The 15,482-nt window shown below is 34.6% G+C and overlaps 1 protein-coding gene and 2 long non-coding RNA genes across 6 annotated transcripts; 2 read left to right on the forward strand and 1 right to left on the reverse strand.

Moving 5' to 3' along the window:
• Nucleotides 1-279: 279 nt before the first annotated feature.
• Nucleotides 280-907, reverse strand: LOC6638168 (RING-box protein 1A). Its single transcript, XM_002061243.4, has one exon. The coding sequence runs from the start codon at nucleotides 798-800 to the stop codon at nucleotides 462-464; it is 339 nt and encodes a 112-aa protein (XP_002061279.1). The 5' UTR covers nucleotides 801-907; the 3' UTR covers nucleotides 280-461.
• Nucleotides 908-1,436: 529 nt separating this feature from the next.
• Nucleotides 1,437-3,374, forward strand: LOC111518937. Of its 3 annotated transcripts, none has more exons than XR_002724161.2 (7): nucleotides 1,437-1,560; nucleotides 1,683-1,828; nucleotides 1,914-1,998; nucleotides 2,069-2,318; nucleotides 2,385-2,559; nucleotides 2,664-2,933; nucleotides 3,006-3,374. It is a non-coding gene; the product is annotated as an uncharacterized LOC111518937 (long non-coding RNA). The 3 variants fall into 3 exon arrangements; XR_002724160.2 differs by having other exon boundaries at nucleotides 1,438-1,560; nucleotides 2,061-2,318; XR_006953825.1 differs by having other exon boundaries at nucleotides 1,438-1,560; nucleotides 1,724-1,828; nucleotides 2,061-2,318.
• Nucleotides 3,375-6,906: 3,532 nt separating this feature from the next.
• Nucleotides 6,907-8,413, forward strand: LOC111518953. Of its 2 annotated transcripts, none has more exons than XR_006953829.1 (5): nucleotides 6,907-6,977; nucleotides 7,176-7,360; nucleotides 7,517-7,606; nucleotides 7,689-7,944; nucleotides 8,009-8,413. It is a non-coding gene; the product is annotated as an uncharacterized LOC111518953 (long non-coding RNA). The 2 variants fall into 2 exon arrangements; XR_002724166.2 differs by having other exon boundaries at nucleotides 6,911-6,977; nucleotides 7,514-7,606.
• The last annotated feature ends 7,069 nt before the right edge of the window (nucleotides 8,414-15,482 follow it).

Genomic DNA, 15,482 nt, shown 5'->3' on the forward strand with positions numbered 1-15,482 from the left:
CCTACATCTATAGGTACACACATACATACATAGATACATAAATAGTTATATATTAAATATTCCCAGCAAATTATTAAATGATTCAATAAATACAATTTTAAATGTCAAATTTAAACTAAATAATTGAGTTTTTTCTTCTTTATGACTTTCTTTTTGCAGTTTGAACTAAAGAAATTTCTAACTTTGCTATTGGAAAAAAGCAAGTTAGCTGTGGAATCGAAAAGGTTTACCAGGTTGCCACAATTCCGACTAAAAAAAGTTACACAATTTGTTGTTATATTTTTCTGTTTTTATATTTATTAATTATGACAAAAGAATCACTTGGTTTTTGTTGCTCCTATCAAGATTGTCCAGTGGAAGTCATCTCAGTTCTGCTCATCGTTTATATGAATGCATGTTTGTACATATAAATGTTAGTGTGTGTCGGTGTGTGTGTGTGTGCGACTGCTGCCATTGTTCCTCTAGTGGCCAAATTTCTGAAACTCCCATTCACTATTATCCAAGGGGCAAACTTGACGGGTCTTCAGCCAACGTGAAATGCAATGGAAATGGAAGGCATGATTGCAAACGCCCCACGCCGCGGTGCACTCTTCGGTGGTTATCGATCCCTGATTCGCCTGGCATTCAATACACAGATCCATGATATGATTGCGGCAAATGGCACAATTGTCGACAACGATGTCCCAAGCCCAAAGCGCTACAGCATTCCACTTCTTGACCTCGAAACGTTTCTTCTCGCCTGTATTGCTGCTGGAGGGTGCCTCGGGAGCCGCGACTTCTTCTTCTTCATCAACTTCCATTGTAGATTAAATCGAATTAATTTAATTGCGGATTAAACTCCTTTCTCGGCAAAAGGTGACGAAGCAATAAAATATATAACCCACTGCTAGGAATAATATCAATCTAACATCAATTTATCGATTAATTAAAAAATATGATAAAAAAAACAAAAGCTTGCTATATTGCCATCACCTATCGGCCCTCAGATTGCTGCTCGATATATTGCCATCACTAGGCATATGGGACCTCAGATTGAGGGAAAATAGGAGCAATTTACTTACCTTTGCTTGTGTGCACTCACTTTTGCTTATCACTGTGGGTTTTATCAATTTTTTTTTACTCTTTTCGAATGTTCTTTATGTAATTCAGGAGTATAAGCTTAAAAGTTCTCTTAACTGTTTGTTAAATATAAAATTTTTGTTCCTGGTTTTAGAAATGATATATTTTCGTTTTTGTCGATATAAATATCGATATATCAACAAAAGATGGAAATATCGGGTAGACAAATATCATTATTTTTCCATCACTAGTAAGTTGGGTTGGGTTCAGCCGGTGGACAAACTATCGATTGAAAATATCGATAAAAAATTAGAAACAAGACAGCACTACTTTATCTTATGGTATCGTTAAATGCACATCACTCTTATTTTTTTGGAAATCATCGTAGGCCATGCAAATATTTTGTCAGTTGATTTTTCCATGTGCCTAAGAAATTATTTATGTTTTTCATTCTGTATTCAGCTTTGGTTGTGCCTAGACCTAAATTATTTATTTCAACAGGTAAGTCTATTAGCTTTTTCTTGCTAAAGCTTTAATATTTTATTATTTATGTAAGTATATGGGTATTGTGTATAAATTTCTTACAACAACTAATATAATAATTCCTAACTTGTACCCATAAGGAGAAGAGAATTTCTGCTCCGATTTTTCCTTTCCGTTTTAGTAATAAGGATAATATGTTGTTGCCTAGCAAATCAAATTTCTAGAACATCTTGATTTTTCCTTTTTCTTGAATCTTTTTAAGAACGAAACATTTTTTCCTAACGGGGTAAGTCTATTAGGTAATCCATTACCTACATATGCACATATTTATGTATGTGTAAAATATAAATGTAACCATAAAACTGTTTCAGCAAATATTAAATCTGTTAATTGGTATCACCAGAGCTTGTCCTTAAATTTGCCTTCGATTTTGCGTCAATGCGAGGTAGCTATGGGGTAAGTTAAAGTTATCCCCAATTTTGGCTTTGAATCTTCCTTAATATATGAATTCCATCAAGAAAATTAGTTAGTCCAATGCCCAAAATCTGTCAAATGGTGTAGTCTATTATTGACAGGATAACTGGATCCAACGGATACGACTCCCAATTTTTACCACGATGACCAGGATTAATCGACAGTGCTTCGTTTCTAGCCGAACTTTAATATTTTTCCTTAGTATCCTTACAATCTATTGAGAAAAACTTTTTTTTTCAACTCGTAACGACTGGGCACTACATAGAATGGGAACTCGGCCGATTCATCTACATCTGCAAAAGGTTCTTTCAGATTTTTAGTTTTTATTAATTACCCGTTAATCTAAATTTTGTTTAAATTTCTTACAGCAAAACATATTCAACAGAAGTCAATTAGTCTGAAGTGTCGCGGTTTTTTCGATAAAAATATTCCAAGATCTATATATAACGTCGTTATAATAGCTTCAATCTTCGTTATTGTTGTCATTGGCAGCTTTCGAGATGATTGTTTTCAGAAGTTATTTCGTGGCAAAATTTACAACTGGTAAGTCTCATAACTCTTTGCCTAAGATCTTTAGCTTTTACCCATAAGTAAATCTGAATTTTATACAAATTTCATACAGCAAAATTGATTAAATCTGCTTACAGGTATCACCAGTTCTTATCCTTTCACAAAGGTTCGATATTGCCTGATAGATGGGCATAATATCCACATGGTGTTTCCTTAATATTCATAAATTTCATCAAAAAACACTATTTAAGGACATGAATCAAATGTCTGGATCCAACGGAATCGTTTCCGCCTCCTGTAAAGTTTTCCAGAATGCGTAGGCTTCATTGATAACAATTCGTTGCAATACGAGCTTAAATATGGCTAATTTTTCCGTAATATCCTTACATATTCCTTCTTTTTAACTGGTAAGTCTATTAGTCTTATAACTTTAGTTTTTACCCATAAGTAAATCTGAATTTTATACAAATTTCATACAGCAAAACAGATTAAATCTGCCAACTCGTACAATCAAATGTGATCAACGATAGAGACAACTTTTTATGGACAGCAATATGCAAGATTCCTGGCTTTTATTTTCCTTAATCATAACCAAAACAATTATCCTTGTTCTCATCATTCATCTCATGAGATCATCTTCGTCACCGTCAGTGATTTTGCAATGACATCTTTCTGGGCATCTTAACTTCCTTATCTTCTGATGTGATGCTTCAACGAGCTGTGCGAGGAATCCGGAATCGGCACATAGATGAAATTATAACAAGAATTTTCCAAATTAAGCAAGATTTCAATAACGATGTATAAAAATAGTTAAATTAAAATGTGCTGCATTTTACTTTTTTTTTAAATATAATTTGTTTGACTTTAATAAATACAAATTTTTACAGTAACTTACTAAATTCTTTAACATAAAAGTATTTAGCTAATAATCAGAATTGTTTGCTATTGTGTATTATAATGGATAAGTAATAAAACATTTGCTTTATTATTAAGGATAAATAAGTAACAAAGAGGAAAAATAACAATATATAACACTTTGGAATAAATGTTAAACATTTCTTATTTAATTTCACATTTCAATTATTTCTTGGAGAGAAATAAATCCTAAGTTTTTAATTTTTTCTGTTTGTCAGTTAAATTTATAAAATTATAATAAAATAAAAAGGAATTTAATCGTTGGTATACATATAGAATTACTTTAGTTCATTCTAGTAACGTAGATACCGATTTTGGTCTAAGAAGATTTCATGCTGATTTTGGGAAAATTTCTCTTCCATTTCTTTTGCTGTAATTGACATTATTTAAATTTCAATTTCTGGTTCTGGACTCATAAATTCTACACAAATGCATTCCATATTACATATGCGGTTACTGATGACTTATGTTGTAGGTAGTTAGGTGAAAGAAGAAAGGAAGGGTCTCCTTTTTTTTTCCTCGGGCTAATGTGTTGCAATCGTAATGTCTTTGGCAATTTCTCAAAATTCTTTTTTTGCGGGTTTTCTCCTATTTCTTAGTCAAGTTCTGATAAGCAAAAGGGGGAAATATATATGCATATGTAAAAAGGGAAATCAGAAAGAGAAGCAGAAGCAACAGAAACAGCAATTTTGAGACCAAGCGACGGCGTATGAGTTATCTTTCTCTGCCGCTGCTTTTTCTGGTCGGAGTATATTAGCCAACATCTTTTTTTTTTTGCGGCAGATATGAAACAATTTATTAGAAGTAAAGTTCACTTCTTTTCATTCTTTATGAATGAGTGAGAGAGAGAGAGAGTGCCAGTGGCAAAGGGAAGGGAGGGTAACAGCTATTTTGCGGTTACTAAATCAGCAGTCAACATTATTTCTTATTTTAAGTAGGTGGAAGGTAAAAGCAAATGGGTGTGAGTGAATGTATGAGTGTTTGTGTGTGTGTGAGTTGGATGTGCATCATTTGTTATCGCAAAGTTTTAAATTAAAATTGTATGCTATGTTGTGTGGTTGGTTATGGTGGAAGAAAAAAAGTAAATCAGATACAATTTATGAGCACATCCTTAGGCTTGGCCACATATTGCAATGGCCTTTTATTTATGAATGTTTCATAATCAAATCAAATTCGTCTTTTAGGCGTAAATCGTCCATTTCGGGTGTTATACTGATATCCTTAAATCGAAATAAAAATAGGAGTAATAAAAGTGTGCTATGAACAAAATATTTTTGTATATTTTGTAGCATCTTTTCGGCATACATCCCTATTTGCACGCAATAGAAATCTTTACGACTTCCTACATGGCCCCTAAAAGATGCCACATATTTGGCAATATTGAGAATAAGTAAATGTAAATAGAATCAATAGAAATCACATTTAATTTGCACTCTTTACTTTTTCTCTTTTTAATTGTGTAAAAAAAGGGTAATTATTTGAAATAAAGAATGCAATCAATATAATGAAAGAAATACAGTAGAATCCGGCTTTAACGACGCTCAAGGGACCGACGATTTTGTCGTTATATCCTGAAGACGTACTAACCGGAGGCCCTTTCATATAAGTTTGTATTGGGACTAACCTCGCTCATCAAACTTTAGTCGCTAAAACCAGACGGACGTTATAAGCGGAGTCATTATAACCAGATTCTACTGTATATGACTTTCCCACAACGGATATCAGTAAAATGAAATTTTTTAAAAATCATCTCATATTTTGCACCCTTGATGGCAATCTTTAGGGATTATCACGCACGTCATAGACATACACAACTAATGAGTTGTCCCACTACGACAATATGTACTTGTGAATTTTATTGAATTTGTAAAGAACAACACTCGAAAATTTTCAAAAACCTTGAACCTAGTGAACTTAGATTTTTAAAAATCTTTGGATTTTTTATACCCTTGCAAAAAAGGTATATTAATTTTGGTGAGAAGTGTGCAACGCATAGAAGGAAGCATCTCCGACCATATAAAGTATACATATTCTTGATCAGCACGTCGAGACGAGTTCAAATAGCCATGTCCGTCCGTCCGTCTGGATCAACGCAAACTCCTCCTAGACCGTTGGAGCTACAGAGCTGAAATTTACTGCAGTGGTTGTATATATCGGATACAGTGGCGGCAAAAAATTTGAGTACATTTTTTTTTTACCTTAAACTCTGATTTCATTTGATTGTTACTTAATGTTGGTGAAAAGTTTCGATATGTTAATTTAACGTTCAATTGGTTATTCTATTGAGATGATGTTCTGTAAATTTCGTGGGCATATCTCTAATGGGTTTTTTTTTTAAATGGGTTTTGATAAAAAGCCCCCAAATTCGGACCCGGCAAAAAAAAAAAGACACATTTTCAAAATGTGTAAAATTGATCGTACACCTTTGGACTCAAAGAAAAAGTTTTAGATGGGTTTTGATAAAAAGCCCCCAAATTCGGACCCGGCATAAAAAAAAAGACACATTTTCAAAATTTGTAAAATTGATCGTACACCTTTGGACTCAAAGAAAAAGATAAACTGCATCCCACAAATTTTCAATTTAGCCCCAGGGTCCATTTTGGAGCCAATTGAAAAATTTAATTTTGTATGGAATTTTTTGGTCTCTCTGCTTGACGTCACTTTACGCCACTAACACACACTAAAGTATAACTACAATTGAACTATGAAATAGTGAATTAAATTTCCCGTCGAATGAGATATTGTTCATCAAAATCGGATTAAAAATAGATAGACTTCGTTGCCCTGCAAAAAAGGTGTTTTTTCTTAAAGAGGTGTTTTCAACAGCCCAACTATTTCCCTCTCTTTCTTTTGATGCAAAAGGCCGCTAAATAGGTAAAAGGGACAAAAATTCGCCAACAGGCAAGCAATCAGAAGACGCAGTAGGTAAAAAATATTTAAATCTAAAAACGACTGTGCCAAATTTGATCAGGCCGTTCTTTCGCAAACATTAGCCTTTTCAGATAAAACGTTTTTCCACTTTGATGGTTAAGCGTAAGGAAAGAGTTACCAAAAACCTTGCAAGGGTATACAAACTTTGACGCGTTCAAAGTTAGCCCCAACCCTCTGGTTTTGAAATTATATATATAAATCTGAATAAAATTACAAGCAGAATGACATACATATAACTTTTTAAAGTCGTTTAGACCTCAGAAAACTGCTTAGAATGTTTAAAAATTATTTTCTGAATTTCTTAAATACCCTTAATGCAATAAGTGTACCCACACCCTATTTTATATTTTCCGAAAAATGTCGGGTGTAGTGATGATTATTAATCATTGATTAATAGTTACTTTTGCACTATTCGATTGTTTGACTATTCGATTACATGTCGACCTATCGTAACAATATCACCACTAGCCCTGGAAATCGGGAAAAATGACTTGCTAAATTTTAATCTTAGTAGGCTAACTTTTTGCTATAAAAGGCGTACCAGAAAGCATTAATTCCTCAGTTATACTTTAGTTGTTCAAGTGTGTTGTCGTAGAGTGAATCCGGTAAAAATGTTATTTTTTTTTTGAGTGAAAATTGTGGAAATTTAACTATGTACCTTTTTTTTTATTTGAAAGGACTTAAACAAGAAATTTAACTATGTACCTTTTTTTTATTTAAAAGGACTTAAACAAGTTTTCGTCTATTACGTTTTTTTTTTTAAATAACTTGTAAATTATAAATTTGTATTTATAATCCTGCAGCAAAGGGATTCAAAGGATTCAACTCTGAGAAGACGATGCAGTTTCGTATCATCGGTTTAATGTGGGTAAATGCTGTTGACTTGACAAACGAAACTTTTTGGACATCTAATGCCAGGACTCGGCACATTGATTTTCCTTTTTCTTAAATCATATTCAAAAAGCAAAATGGGGCTTTCCTCCAACGGGTAAGTCTATTAGTTAACTTATTAACTATTGGTAAAGTATTAATGTGTTAAACCCTTAGAGCAAATAATATTTAATCTGTTTTAACTGGCATCAGCAAAGCTTATTCTTTATTTTGACTTTCTTTTTTTATCTGAATTCCATTAAATGGGCAGAAGCGATCGGTGACAACTCTTTCTTGAGCTAAATATGGTGAATTTTCCTTAATATACTTACAACACTTTAACAACCTATTTTCCTTTGAGAAGGTAAGTCTATTTATTATTCGATCTCACATTTATAATACAGCTTTTTACTAGTCTAAATCTAAAATTTCTTAATTTCTTACAGCGAAACACATTGAAAAAAAGTTTATTGCTGAGATCAAGTGCACGGTCGCGGATTCTCATTTTCCTTAATAACACTTTACATAACAATCTTAATGTCGTTATTATTGTTGGCATCATCTTTCGTTATTCTTGTGATGAGCTCAACTGGTTTCAACGTTGGTTGGAGAGGCTATCCCACATTTTGACTTTGGTTTATCCTTCTTATCCTTTTCATTCGATCATTATTCATTCGATCATTTGTGTTTTCTTAACCACTGGTAAGCGTCTTGGCTTTTTAATTATTATTTATACGTAATTGAAATTTGGTTTATTTTTTTACAGCAAAAAGAAATGAGTCTTCAATTTAAGGGCTGTATCTATAACGTTGGCTATAATTTTTCCTTAATCTTCAAAGTCCCGATAGTTATGATGGATGGCAATGGCGGTGGGCACTAACAAATGATAGATTTGATTAGATTATCTGCAAAATTTGTGTACATATCTGGTCATCCGAATTTATTTTCCCTTGTCATATTATATCAACGAAACTTTCAGTACGAAAAGTCCTCAAATAGGAATGCAACCGAAGGGGAAACCGGCACCTAATAATCCTATAAAACAATTTCAAATTTGATAAATTGTTAAAATATCAAACATTTTACACATGTATGCCAAAATTTTTTTCCTTTTTATTACAAGAAAATGAACAAATGTTGAATAAAATGTAATCTAAATAACTATTTAAAATATTATTTCTTTGACTTAAAGAGGAACAACATAAATCAAAATATATATTTTAATTTTGAAGATATTATTGGTTTTCGTATTTTACAACAATTTCATTAAAATATAATTTCCTTTCTATAGCAAATCAAGAGAAAGAGACTACTTTTCTTAGGACTCTTTCATTTACACTCTAATTTTGCGGTCATATTTTCCCAATGAATTTATCTCTTTCAAACAATTTTCGTTTTTCCATAGGATTCTCCTTTCCTTCAGCCAAGGAGTTTCAAGAGAGGAAGGGAGAGGAGAGGAGTGATGAGGGGACCTAGTGTAGATGAGATGTGTAGAATACCGAAATAACTTTATCCATTAATTAAAATTGTTAGCATTTTGCACCACGCTGTGGTTGGCTGTTTTGCTTTTCTCCTTGTGGTTATGAGTCAAGTCGATGTGAGTGTTCAGCCACGCCCACAACAAGTAACCAACAAAATGTTTTCCTTTTTTTTCCGAGAAGGCAAGTAAATATACATAAATCCCAACCCCAAACGAGAGAGAGAGAGAGGAGGAGGGGAAAGCAAACGCATTTGCATAGTTAACATTAACTACCTACCGCACTTTTCTGTGGGTTTTTCTTCCAACTTTTTCATAATTTTGTGAAATAAATCTTGCTTGTTAGCCTCCCCCCCACTCCTCTCACACACACACACACACACACAGTCTCTCCCAAAAGTTTTCACCCACATAAATCTGAGTAATGCAATCATAATTAAGTGATGCTTGTAAAAGGCAAGAAAATGCTAAAGAACAAGAACAAGATCTGAATGCAACAAAATGTTGCACCGAAAGAGGATAATTGTCAATTTATTAAGGGGCCAACAGAGTGAGAGAGACTGAAACTGAGACATTCGGCGGCAAATTAATGCCAAAAGGGAACTTTGCCAAAAAGGACATACAACAGGCTGGCAAAAGAGTAAGGGTGGTCTACATTGATAATGCTGTATAGAGAGAGGGGGAGGTAGGAACGAGAGGTGGAATGGGGGTCTTTTTGGTGTAGTGTATAGTTTTGCGGCTTTTGACTGATATGGCAATAAAACTAATGAGCGTGCGAGCCAAATAGTTGACAGTGGTTGGTTCTGGTGGTTGGTTGTTGGTTCACTTTGGTCCTGCCGGCGATTCATTTGCCAAATTGACTGTGCAAACAAAAACAAAATACGAGAAAAACACAAAACGAACGACCGTAACGAAACTGAAACTCAAATGAATAAACGCAAAGTCCAATTAAATGGTCATAAGTAATAATAATTCCGCTTTGATTTGTGACATTCGACTATACAACCATTTGATGGTTCGGAACAGGGAAGGGAAGGGTAGGGTGATGGTAAGTGGAAGACATCTTCATAGAGAGAAAGAGCACTTGTTCATTGTGAGGTTTTTGTTGTCTTTGGCCCGCAAATTAGTTAATGAGAATTTGCTCTGATGATAGTTAGAAGATTTTCATTTTCACTTTGCAGAAATTGGATTAAATTTCTACCCACATTCTGCTTCTCTCTCTCTGTCTCTGTCTCTCGAGTTTTGTTACTACTACTTATCTGTTAAGTTGACCAATTAAAAGACAATTCTTTAGTCAAACTTTATCTCACTCGTCACAGAAGTTGTCTTAGGACTTTAGTTCTGTGGGGGGAGGCGAAAGAAAAAATTACTACACATACTCTTAGGACACCATTAAACCTTTTTGCCTTCTTTCGACCATCAAATGATAATAATTCTTGTTTAGCAAGAGGACGTAAGAGGCTGAGCTGCCAAGCCCTCCCAAAAATGGCCCAAAAAGGGAGAGGGACCAAGGGATATTCTATTGCGAATATGACAACATGGGCTTAAGTCAAAAGAGCCAAAAACTGACACAGACACGAACGGCTCTTTCTCTCTCTCTCTCTCAGTCCTTGTACTCCTTGTGGCTGTTGCTGCATTGGGCGATTATTATTTATTTTCTTAATTACGTCTTAGCATCCTTCCTTCCTTCCTTTGGTCCTTTCGAAAGGGAAAGGGCCACCTGACTAGGAGGCTAACTGACTAGCATGCATTTGCCTCCTCCACCTGCTGCTCAACCACTCCGACTCCCACTACCACTTGCCCTCCGTGTGCTGGCTCATGTGGAAAATTTTGCGTCCATATATCGCACATGCTACCCTCAGCCCTCTGCTAGCTACTACTAAGCCCTTTCCCTTGTCTGGTCGTTGTTGTGGGACCAACTTATCCTTGCCGTGCCCTACCCACTCCCATTTCCATTCTTCTTATCATACCCCGCTGCCTTTGAATTCAGCTGCCTTTTTGTCTTCGGATGGTTGGTACGCGTAATAAAAAGACTTAACAACGCGAGTTGTTTAATTATTATTTATGACACTCGGCTTTCTCCTGCAGATTATTGCCTAAAATTTCTCCAGAGCATAGAGAGAAAAAGTGAAGTTTTTTTTGTGTGGGGCAGGGGGAGATTCCAGCAGTTAGATTGTTGGCCCACTTTGATTTACTGTTTCATTCGCTGTGCGACTATTTAAATCAATTGTAAATTCACATTTCACATTTAGCAGTAGAGTAGTAAATAGCTCTAACTGAGCTCAATCTCAATTCATTTTCATAAAATCCAGTAAGATGAAAACTTTTTGCCTTTGCCGCATAATTTACGATGATAATAATTATGGCCAAAAACTGTGAATTACCCCCCAGGGAGGTTAAGCCAAGGTGTGGAGTCTCCACACTGACCAGGAACTGAGACAGAAATAAACCACAGGCAGTAAAAGACAAGGACTCATTGCAGGAACAGAAAGAAAAGAAAAAAAATAAAACTTAAAGGAGAAGAAAGCAAAGAAATCATAATCCCAATGTCAGGCGATAATTCATAAAGTTGCCAAAAAAAAAGGCACAGAGATCAGACATTTTATAGCCAAGAAATGAATATCAAATGAAATATGTATAGACCAAGATTTATGTTCAAGCACACAAAATGAATATGCATGGTATAAAAATGAACTAAATGGAAATTTTATCATCATTCCATATGTAGGGGAGATTGAAAATTTTGTGAAGGGCATTTTAATTTTTGATTTTTATTTTCCCACCCATCTAAACAAATAAGACTTATTATTAAATCCTCTTTCTTATTAGAATAGTCAGTGAATGAGCTCATTTTCTGATCACACATTGGACTTTTCGAAAAAAGCCATAGATACCCTATCTACGACTCCTTTGAGTTGTTTACGACTCTATCTTTAAATCAGTTTTGACTCGTTTTAGAGTCTCCTTTTTTACTTATAGAATAGGATAGGCTAACATATTGCTGTTGTACTTTAAATCATATTTTGAGCATATGAAAAAGAATTTTTATTTCTATTAATCAATTATGAAAATATTCATTTGATTAAAAAAACAACAGTGTTCAAAATTGACTCATCAAAGGAATTTCTGTTAGAAAGTCTTCCAAATGCTCCATAAGATATAGTAATCTAATAATTAAGTTATATATATCTTAAAGTTTAATATATTATTAAGCATTTTTAGGTGTCGTAGAGTAAGACTTGGTAGGTCAAAAAGCAAAATGATATTGCTCTATTAACAAGCCCTGGATAACTTCTTAATTTAACCTCACAAATGGGTCACCTGCATCACTGGTATTTACATAATGAACCTTACAACACTGTAATGAAAGGCATTTCAAACAGGTAAAAAACAAATGCCCAGAAATTGTTAAAAAATCAAATTTATAGAAAAATGGGTTATTAACAAAAATCTGAGAACATTGAGTACTTTTATTTCAATAATGTAATTATTTTGGGAGTAGTAAGACACTACATAAAATCAAATGGGATCTTATAATTTGGTTAGTCTTTTAATTTAATTTGAATGAAAGTAAAATTATTAGTAATTATTTTACCTCCAATAAAATCTAATATAATGGATATCCCGCATATATAATTCTGTTTTAAGTTTGGCCTTAATGAACTCTTAAAAAAAGGTTTTGGCTTAATCGACCCTTAAAAAAATCTTAGCATACTTTCAAACGTCCAGTTTACCCTGAAATTTCAAAAAGTATTTATTTATTTATGATGTGATTGGGCAGCAATTGTAAATTATAGCCAATCTTCTACTAGCTATAGTTAATAGGCCTTAAGCTAATGAAAAAAAGTAAAAAAGTTATAAAACTAATAATAAATAGGGTCTCAAATTTATTTATGAAGATTTTTCTTAAACAAAATATTAATTTTAAAAAATTGAATATATGTACTTTTTCTCTTGAGGATCCAAAAATGTATGAGAAAGAAGTCTTAAGTTTATCTTTGAAAAGTAGACGTTTAGAATAAGCTTAAGCTTCAATCTAGTAAGAAAAAGTAACAAAATGCTGACACTTGATCAGAAAATATTGCAACTTTGCAATCTCACTGATACATAAACTTGTTTAGTTAATTGGAAAATCTAACAATGAGCAAAAGTATAAAATTTTCTGCTGAGGCATGGGACTACAACAAATAAAAAACCAAAAGAATAGACTTTTTGAAGCAGATTTGCTTATTAAAGGCGACATCATCCCACCTCCAGTTGGCTTCATTCTACCACAAGGAGTGAGCCATAACGCCGCAGGTATAAATTTCATAAAACTAATACGAATTGATTTATGGCATTTTGTGGCCTGGCGAAAGGCTTGCAAAAGAAAATACAAGATTCTGCTGGAGGATGACGAGGAGGAGAGGAATGGATGGAGATGAAAATGGAGGCGGAGGCGGAAAGTCTTAAAAATGTTTGCCAGCAGAATGTGCCACCGTTTAAATCTCTTTTGGCCCCACCCCCACCCTACCTTCATTCAACTCCAATTCCCTTCTTAACCAGGCAGGCAGTAAGAACCCCTCTGGAGGTGGAGGAGGAACAGCAGCAGCAGCCACTAGAGTTGGGGGTTTGCTATCAGTGACTGGCTGGCATTTTTCGCTTAAGAAGAAAACTTTTCTCGGAAAATGCTCAAGGTGCACTGTCAAAGGAGGCCAACTGAATTGGTTATGTGGTAAGGTATGTGGTAAATGTGGGGGTTGTTAACTACCCTACCCCTACCCCGCCACTCTCATTTCCCACTCATTCAACGTCTTCGAATGTTCGTCTTAAGCTTATAATTCATAAAGCATTTAAGTGGACAAAAATCGAAATTTATTGCTATTTAAGATATTTTACGCTCGAAAGCATTTGCAGCATTTTGATTTTGATTTTCCTCGAAATGAAAATGCCTTTTGGGCTTTGTCTCTCTCACAGTGTTTTTTGCTCTTTCTGAATTGAATGAATAATAAATATAATTGGCCAAAAAAGATAGATGAAAATGCTTCAAGAGATGTGTTTGCCTTTTTGATCATCTATGATTATGCAAATTAAAGTTCCAAAACCCCAAAACCAACCCACTCCAATTCAAATCACTTCAACGCCCCAATTCATTTCATCCAGTATCATTTACTTGTCTCATACCAAAGGACATTTCGTCCTATTCTCTTTATGTTTATGTGACATATCGTCCTGCAGATAGAAGCAAATTGTTTTTTTTTTTCCTCTTCCTCATCTCATTTTTGGGCCATAAAAATGAAATCTGCAGGCGTTAAACCATAAAAATAATCAAAATCATACGAATGAGAAGCTCGTTTGCAGCATTGTGTGTGTGTGTGTGTGTGTGTGATTAGAAGATGCCACATTACCCAGAATGAAGAGTGGGGCAGCAGGGGGGGTATATACATATCTTTATGACATCTGCAAAAGGAAATGCTAAGCTAGCTTTTCGCTCTGGAACTGGACTTCCGCTTTTTGATACCTGAAGTGAGTTTTGGCTTCTTCTTCAGTTTTTTGATTTTCTTTTATCATTATTTCCAACTTGTTCGGTTTCCTTTGCCTGCCTGTGGCATCTCCTGGACACGCTTATCTGTGGCGGAGTCCGCCAGCTGTCATTCAGAAACTTTTTTCGGCCTCGTCCTGCTCCTGCTCCTGATTCTGGTGGTAAGTAAGCGCCGCAAAAATAAATAAAAAGCACTTCTTTTTTACTTCTTTTTATTCCTTTTTGGTTAAGCGCGAAAAATCACGAAGAAAGTTGCAAGAAAATGCTTCAAAAATCAAGTCGAAAGCAAAAAAAAAAAAAACCCTCACCCAGATTAGATGAGAGAAAATTCAAAATCAATCCATTAACAAAAGCATACAAAAACGCCACGAAAGAACGAAAAGGACCTTTGCGGCATTAACTTGTGATTTCAACTGTGCAAATTCCCAAACGCCAGGACTGACTTTGCATCGAGGCGTCTGCTAATTATCCCACTGGATGGCCGAGAACGATTGATGAAACGGAACGGGGAGGATGAGAAGAGGCGACAGTGGCGTCTCGGCAACAAAGCCGTTGCGCTTCATTAAAACGGCAAGGACACACAGATAGAGAGAGAGAGAGAGAGAGGGAGAGGGAGAGGGAGAGACTCATACTTGCTCATTATCTGTGCAGTTATCCGCGTGACTCTGGGCAACAGATTTCTGAATTTGAATTTGTATTTTGGCCTGACTGACTGACTGACTGGATGACAGACAATGGCTTTGTCAGGGAACCAGGCGACCGACCACATTCAATAGTGAAAAGTTATTTTTTTTGGTGGGGGGGGGGGCAACATCCTGGCTGAGCTTATCAGGGTCTTGGCATTACGCTGACTTCATGCATATTCCACATCGATGTTTTTTGAGACACTGTTTGAGGGCAAAGAGCATAAACTTTGATATGATTTTTTTTAGCGGTTGCCACTCATTTAAAAAGTAAAACGAAATAACACAAAATAAATGCCCAAACAGCTTAGGATAGTTGTTAAGCTTAGAGAACTTTCGAAAATATTTTGAAATGCAAAGAAAATGATAAAAGTATTTCGATTTTATTTCAACGAAAATTTATAAATCATTATGTTAAATAAATGTTGCAACAATTTGCAAAAGGCTTCCAAAATAATTATATCTTAAAATGGTTATTTAAAATTAGTTTTCTATATTTTTGCTATTAATCTTTTCATAGGCCTTCCAAATATGTAAAAAATTAATTAAAAATAAATTC

This window comes from Drosophila willistoni (genome assembly GCF_018902025.1).
Source record: "Drosophila willistoni isolate 14030-0811.24 chromosome 2L unlocalized genomic scaffold, UCI_dwil_1.1 Seg139, whole genome shotgun sequence".
NCBI lineage: Eukaryota > Metazoa > Arthropoda > Insecta > Diptera > Drosophilidae > Drosophila > Drosophila willistoni.

Bases quoted from the DNA above. Each gene is read 5' to 3' on its own strand.
- LOC6638168 (XM_002061243.4), bottom strand. From the start codon at position 800: ATGGAAGTTGATGAAGAAGAAGAAGTCGCGGCTCCCGAGGCACCCTCC.